The following is an 8,227-nucleotide window of genomic DNA, read 5'->3' on the forward strand; positions in this document are numbered from 1 at the left end:
TTTCATACTATAAACATAAATACATGTGAAAATAATAAAAAGTAAAATAAAAAATTATATGTACTTATTCTTATATTAAACTAGATTATCAAATTCAAATGTAATGAATTTTTAATCAGCTGGCCTGATTGACGTCAAGTCAACAAACCAAATACAAATAATTGGCGGGTAGTTGGATTTTAAAGTCGACGTAAATTTGCATAAAGGGGATTTAGCTTGATTTATATCGTGTTATTCAATGGTTATGTGTACAGGTAATGCATTTCAGCCCACTGCCTATCATACACATTTTATTTATGTATCATCTAATACTTATTTTACTACCACTTCATAGATAGTTACATAGTATTATCATGATGATTATCTGTCAGTAATTCATTGATTGTGACAATTAAATAATATTACCGGTAGCCAATACAACCTCATACATGATTTCACCAAATTTGACTTAGTGATTTTACCCTTTTATATGTGAAATAGACATTTTCTGTCTTTTGTATTCTCAACAGAAGATAGAAGGCATTTTCCAACTCTACAATGTATAATAGATCATCAGTTTTGCACGCGAGGTCTATGTGATAAGCTATGTTTAGAGCCTATCATCCTATGTTAATTTTTTTATCATAATTCCAGTACCTTAATTTATTTGTTCTCTAACGTATGACTAGAGATACAATAGTATGCATTATTTACTAGAGATACAATAGTATGCATTATTTACGACACTTTGAGCACAAAAAATATTATCAGGATAAAATTGATGGGGAACAGAATAAGGATAAGAATAAATGGGGAACAGACGGTGAGGATAAGAATAGATGGGGAACAGACAGTGAGGATAAGAATAGATGGGGAACAGACAGTGAGGATAAGAATAGATGGGGAACAGAGAGTGAGGATAAGAATATATGGGGAACAGTTCAACAGACAATGAGGATAAGAATAGACAATAGATGGTTAACAGACAATGAGGATAAGAATAGGCAATAGATGGGGAACAGACAATGAGGATAAGAATAGGCAATAGATGGGGAACAGACAATGAGGATAAGAATAGGCAATAGATGGGGAACAGACAATGAGGATAAGAATAGATGGGGAACAGACAATGAGGATAAGAATAGATGGGGAACAGACAATGAGGATAAGAATAGATGGGGAACAGACAATGAGGATAAGAATAGATGGGGAACAGACAATGAGGATAAGAATAGATGGGGAACACACAATGAGGATAAGAATAGATGGGGAACAGACAATGAGGATAAGAATAGATGGGGAACACACAATGAGGATAAGAATAGATGGGGAACAGACAATGAGGATAAGAATAGATGGGGAACAGACAATGAGGATAAGAATAGATGGGGAACAGACAATGAGGATAAGAATAGATGGGGAACAGACAATGAGGATAAGAATAGATGGGGAACAGACAATGAGGATAAGAATAGATGGGGAACAGACAATGAGAATAAGAATAGATGGGGAACAGACAATGAGGATAAGAATAGATGGGGAACAGACAATGAGGATAAGAATAGATGGGGAACAGACAATGAAGATTATAGATGGGGAACAGACAATGAGACGTGAAGAGTTAAGAAATTAATAAATACATAGATTGATAAAATAGTAATGGTGGAAATGCCTAGAGCCTATGGAAGGAAATGGGAAGTTTAGCTGGTACAATGGCCTAGGGGCCAGAGAACTAAGGAAAAGACCATGAATTTCTGAAGTACTACCATTTTGAAGATTAAATGTACAAGAATTTGAGAATAACATGAGATACATCTTTCTATTTACTCACAACCATTCTTTTTGTAGCTGTGTTGCAATGGATTGGATTAACTGTAACATCTGTTGCCGTCAGCCTGGAGACAACAAAGACCGAACTTTTATGTTGTCAAGTTGTGGTCACCTATTTTGTGATATATGTTTGTCTAAAGGTAAGATTTGATATAGAATATCTTTGTATACCATAGAAAATATAATTGAGTATATTTTTATACCTTCCAAATGAACATGTGATTCATGCTCCATGCTATATTGTCTGGGTGATTTGAATCTAGTGTCTTGCGACACTGCTTCTGACCCAGGGCAATGGACAAGGTGCAGGGATGACCCGTCATTCAGGTGCTAAGATAAGAGGGAGGGTGGAGGGGTGTGGAGTGTATTCAGGGATGGAATGGGTGGGAATGATTTTATGCCTTTTTCTTTTTGGCTACCCCCCCTTGGAAGGGGGAAAAAGCCTTGGTATATGTATGTATGTATGTATGTATGATTTGAATCTGAAAATATATTTTTTTTTAATGCTTACCACCTAACTGCCAAGCACTTGGCAAAATTCTGATTCAAATTGACATACCTAAATATTTTTAGTGTCAGTATCATTAAAACAATGAAAAGTAGTTGAATGTGTACCACCTAACACTGCCAAGCACTTGGCAAAATTCTTACTCAGATTGATATGACTAAATGCTTTTAATGTCAGTATCATTAAAACAATGTAATACATGAGTATAAATCTGGCTAAAAGTAGAACAACAAAACATTCACAACTAATTTATTGTCCAGTGTTGAGTAGGGAGTGTCACTGAAAAGCTGGTACTGCCTGGGAATTGAACCCAGGACCTCCCACTGTCTGGGCAGGCATGCTTACTGATTACACCAAAGTTGCTTCTCATGACCACTTGCACATCCAGTTATTTCATGTGTGCCTTGGTTCATAGCTATTGCTCCATTTTATAGTGTGTTTAGTTAAAATATATGAAAATTTTAGTAGAAATATTGTTATGTGTTATTGCTTTCAGTATATGACTTATTAATGTCACTAAACTAGATATGTATTGTCTCTATACAAGGTGCTACTCATAAGTTTAATAAATTTGACCATTGTGTGAAAATTAATTTTGTCTCCTAGTTTTCACTGTTGCCTTCAGAGTGATCCCATGGTCATTTATGCAGCAAACCCAACTTTTTTTTTTTTCCAGTTGTTTATACTTGTGTGATGTAGTGAGATAGGTGAGTAGGGTTAAGGGCTGTAGCATAAAGCTGTGTAATTATCATTTTCATCTAATGTTCAATGGGAAGGAATTTTATTTTCATATGCAGATGTATTAGGGTGGTTCTGGTGCATATTATTCTCATCCAGTGATTGTTATGTATGCCCCCTTTATATAAATTTCTTAATAGTTCTTTATTCTACCCATTAGCCGAGTCTCGAGAAAAATGTATGGCATGTAAAGCTCAATGTCAATTCATCCAGCTCTCTTCAAAGGTAATGCTTTGAAAAATGCAGTTCTGAATACCTATTTTACAAATATTTTACAGCAACATAACCTAAAAAAAATCTCATACTGTATACAACTCTTTAGATGAAAGCAGATGCACAGACATTCTTCTTGGAGCCATCAGCTTTATTAAAGAAACATCATGCTCAGATATTGCATTTACTTGATTTTCAAAATGAACATCGGATTAGACTGATTTCTTTTCATCGAAAAGTGGTGGGTGTTTTGGTATAGTTTTGGTAATATGCTTGTATTTTGAATTTTCATTTGTATTGTACACAACTAACCTTTTGTATGTATAATGACTACTTTCATTCTAATTTACAGTTGTTAAAATACCAAGAATTGGAGAAAAAATATAACTCTACAGTGGAATATGTTCATCGTTTAGAAAAGTATACATTATCTTTCTCTTATATAAAATATAGTATGAAATTAGTTCTAAATTCAGTAATTAATCCATGGTCAGATTTATTGGGAACTAGAATGTATTTCATTGTGATGTGCCAATGAGTTTTTCAAAATTAACTTGTCATAGCATTTATGCAAATTGCAAAATTCATGGCATTTGACAGCATACTATGACATTGTTTATAAATTGCATTTTTTTCTTTCTTTAAAAACTATTTCTTGAATAAGTATACATATGTTCATGTCTCTGTAAGTCTGTATATACTGCAGTGAAAATAAGAAGCTACAGGAAGCACTCCAGAAACATTCTCGAGGACCTGGGAGCTCTCCAGTTTCAAGGGCAAGTCCACACGATTCATACCAACGTACAATATTTTCATCACAAAAGCCTTCACCTCAGGTATTAGTTGTCTATGAGATACCTTATCAAAGACTTTATCCAGATCTAAGTACACAGCCCTCTCTCTTGTAGTACATCAACCATTCTTGAAAAAAAGCTCAACAGGTTCAATACTCATGATCTGACCCTAATACTAAATTGATTGGTTGTCAAATTGTTCATCTTTTCAAGGTCTTTCTTCTCTCATACAATTTAGTTATCATGCTGGTAAGATACACTGGTCTGTAATTTAGGAATTCCACCGTACTTCATTCTTTAATTGGCAATGCATTACCTCCTTTCTAATCATGGGGCACCATCCTTTCTTCTAATACACACACAATTTAGTTATAAATCTTGTGTACCACTGAGGTGCTTAGAGAAAACTGATTGAATAGGTTTTGTGAAAAGGTTTATGCTTTTACTAGGTGGGAGAGGACATTTTGTATATATGAAATTTGTCCAGTTGTATGGGATTGACCATGTTTAAAACCACATGTATTTTTCTCTACAAAAACAGCTTTTCCTTCATCCTAATGTGGGTTCACAGTAATATTTTTATCTAAGAATTGAACCTATAGCCTGATATATAACTTTTAATGAAACAAGTAATGGAGTATGTGGGGTTGGAATGGGTGGGAGTGGATTTTATGCCTTTATTTTATTTATTTATTTATTTTTTTTTGCTATCTCCTTTGAAAAAGGGGAAAAAGCCTTAGGTATATGTATTTTTTACTTTTATTTTCTTTAACCCTGCTGAAATGAAGCCACGAACTTCTCCAAGCAGCAGTGTTATCCCAGGTAGAATGACGTTAGTTAAGCCACTGAGTGGTACAGTGGTTCCTCAGAACAGTGCAACTGTTGTAGCAGCTCAGCACCCCTTAGTAGCTTCAGTGCATATACCAAAACCAAGTCAGATCCCCGAAGGGCCTTATGTACAGACAAACTTAGCTGCACCATCTCAGCAACAGTTTGTATCCAGTCCCAGTACTTTTTCACAAGTTGTAGTGCCTCAAGACCACCAAACACATTATTATGCAGTCCCAGCACAGGAGTACAAACAAGCTACTGGTTATGGTAAAGTATTGGCAATAGAGAATATTTTGTTATGTGCACCTGTTTACTGAGTAACTTCTATTTCAATTCTATCCAAACATTACATTTATGTATGTATGTATGTAATTTTTTTTTGCATCCTGACACAGGTGTTCATGGAGGGCTGTATCATTCCTCTAGTCAGACACTGTCATCCTCCCGCAGCAATTCACCCAGCAGGTGAGGAATCTATAAATACTCTGAACATAAACCAATTTATTTATGGATGAGTTTAATTTTATTATATTTTTATTTCTTATTTATTTTATTTATTTATTTATTTATTTTTTATTAGTAAAAGAGGTGTGAAAGGAGTGAACTTGAGGGGGGTAACCTAGGATGAGATGGATGTATGGAGTTAAAGGGGCATTGGGAAAGAGGGGAATGTCTGTTGAGGAAGGACGGGAGAGGACAGAAGATAGGGGTGAATGGAGTGTATGGATGATGCTGTGATGCATGAAGGGGAGTGGGTGGGGGATGGGAGGTGAGGGAGTACAGACGCTCCTCAACTTACGTTTTAGTTACGTTCCGAACGGCCAAACGTAAGTTGAAAATGAACGTAAGTTGTTACTGTACCATACATCTGTAAATTCTATTACCGTATCTTATAAAACACCCCTAAATCATTAATTATACACATAACATTGTAAAATGATAATATTAATTTCAAATAAATTAAATTCAAGCAACATAAATTGAGATGGTGGAGGAGGGGGAGGAGGAGGAGGAGGCAAGGCACGTTCAGTCTGTCGTTTGTGCCATGTAAACAATGGACGCAGCGTCATGCGTAAGTATCGTTTGAACTACGGAGAGCGCGCTAAACTAAAAAATTCACTCAAAAAAAAAGTTTTACAATTTCTTTTTTACAGTCAGTTCAAACGTAAAATCGAAAAAAAACATAAAACAAATGAACGTAAGTAGAGGAGCGTCTGTATATGTGAAAAATAAATTGACGCAGCCCGAAGGGACTTCTCCCCGTCTTCTCCATTTTTGCATGAGGGGACGGAGAGGTGGGGTCACCAATTTAATGAAGCAGCCTTGCTGTGTCTAGTGACACTGCTTCTGACCCAGGGCAGTGGGCAAGATGCAGGGATGACCCATCATCCAGGAGAAGTCAAGATAAGAGGGAGGGAAGGGGGTGGATGGGAATAGAGTATGTTGGGGAAGGAATGGGTGGGAGTGGTTTTTATGCCTTTGTTTTTTGGCTACATCTCTTGTAAAGGGGAAAAAGCCTTTGGTATATGTATGTACTATATATATGTATATATATTTTTTTTCCAGGAGTATTAAGGATGGTCAATCTGGTATAATAACACAAGTGAACCCTCAAAATACAACACTCATTGCCACAGGTGAGAGACATAATATGCGCAACTATCAGCGTGTAGGGATAGGTACACCAGGAAGTGGTCCATGTGCTTCACTGATGGTGAGTCCTTCAGTTCCTGTGAAGTCTGGCTCTTATTCTCAAAGTCCACAAGATGGGAGGCATTCCACTACTTTCTTTCATAAAGTGCCTGTACAGTACCAACACGTCTCTGGTTTCAGAACTTACCCGTGACACAAAACTTGTGAGTAAAATATCAGTGAAGTTACATCCATGGATATATTAAAATTTTCTATGCTAAGCAATATTCATACATTGAATGACATAATCATACATTAAAACATTCGGTTGTAAAAAAGTTAAATTATATTACACATTTGTAAGGGATTTTTTTCCAGTTTCAATACATCATGGATTAAGTGTAAAACATATTTTAATGCATCTTTGGATTCAGCATCCATTATTGGAATTAGGTGTAGGAAAATGAATGTAGCCTCTGATAACCTCACATTGGTAGCTGAAGGTACTGATTTCATGACTTCATTTACATTGTAAGGAAGTTACAACATGGGTCTGCAAAGGAACTTTAGAAACTATGATTCTATTCTGGAATTTAGAAGGATTGTTGAACTACTGTTGTTGAAAACATTACCTATCACAGGTTTTTGACCAACATATTTGTCAACTGCTTCTAATGATGGGTTTTGTTTCATTGTAAATACATTACCACTAGACTCAATAAAATAATTCAAACACTAATTAAGTTTTTTATATCCATTACCTGTATATTACGTGACAACATCCCTTGACATAACTACACGCAACCTCCCTCCAGACAAACATGTAAAATCATAATTACCCCCCCCTCCCCAAAAAAAAAAAAATCTCCATAAAGGTCACGCAGAGCTCCTCATCTGACATTGTGCCACCCTAGAAATACCCAGACAGCAACACAATAGTTCTTCCTTGAGTGACATGAGCCAGTCTGGTGGCTGTTGCTGGTTACCCAAGAGCTGTGGGTTTCCTGCAAGAGACCCCTCAGGCGACGGACTGACTGATTATATGAAAAAAATAATCTTATACAACGGTATTTACAGAACCAGTGGTGATCTTTTGTACTTGATATTTATATTTTAGGATTCATTTTGGTTGGCTGAAGAAAGATCAGTAAAAGAGGTGTGGAAGGTGGAGGGAGTGAACATGAGGGGGCAACCAAGGATGAGATGGATGGATGGGGTAAAAGGGGGACTGGAAAAGAGGGGGATGTCTGTTGAGGAAGGAAGAAGATATGGGTGAGTGGAGAATGGTTGTGTATGGATGATGCATGGAAGGGAGTGGGTGGAGGTGAGGGAGTATGTGTGAATGATATTTTGATGCAGACTAAAGGGATTTCTTCCAGTCTTCTCTTTTTCTTCATGAGGGAGGGTTGCCAATTAAATGAAGCAACCTTGCTGTGGATGTGCTATGTCTTGCTGCATTGTTTCTGACCCAGGGCAGTGGGCAAGATGCAGGGACGGCTCATCATCCAAGAGGAGCCAAGAAAAGAGGGAGGGAGGGATGGTGAATGGGAGTGGAGTATGTGGGAATGAAATGGGTGGGAGTGGATTTATGGCTTTAACTTTGGCTACCTCCCTTGTAAGGGGGGAAAAGCCCTTGGTATATGTATGTATTTTGGTTGGATTCATGAATATATATTAGAGGAATAGATGTGATAAATAACAA

General features: G+C 36.6%; 1 protein-coding gene across 1 annotated transcript; it reads left to right on the top strand.

The window, feature by feature from the left end:
• The first annotated feature begins 155 nt into the window (after nucleotides 1-155).
• On the top strand, nucleotides 156-7,325 carry vilya. Its single transcript, XM_076178709.1, has 9 exons — nucleotides 156-254; nucleotides 1,828-1,949; nucleotides 3,216-3,280; nucleotides 3,378-3,509; nucleotides 3,621-3,688; nucleotides 3,975-4,104; nucleotides 4,851-5,160; nucleotides 5,289-5,358; nucleotides 6,460-7,325. Exons 2-9 carry the CDS (start codon nucleotides 1,838-1,840, stop codon nucleotides 6,737-6,739), a joined length of 1,167 nt encoding a protein of 388 aa, XP_076034824.1. The 5' UTR covers nucleotides 156-254; nucleotides 1,828-1,837; the 3' UTR covers nucleotides 6,740-7,325.
• The last annotated feature ends 902 nt before the right edge of the window (nucleotides 7,326-8,227 follow it).

Source organism: Oratosquilla oratoria, chromosome 41 (assembly GCF_046742065.1).
Source record: "Oratosquilla oratoria isolate Oo_2021 chromosome 41, ASM4674206v1, whole genome shotgun sequence".
NCBI classification, from domain to species: Eukaryota; Metazoa; Arthropoda; class Malacostraca; order Stomatopoda; family Squillidae; genus Oratosquilla; species Oratosquilla oratoria.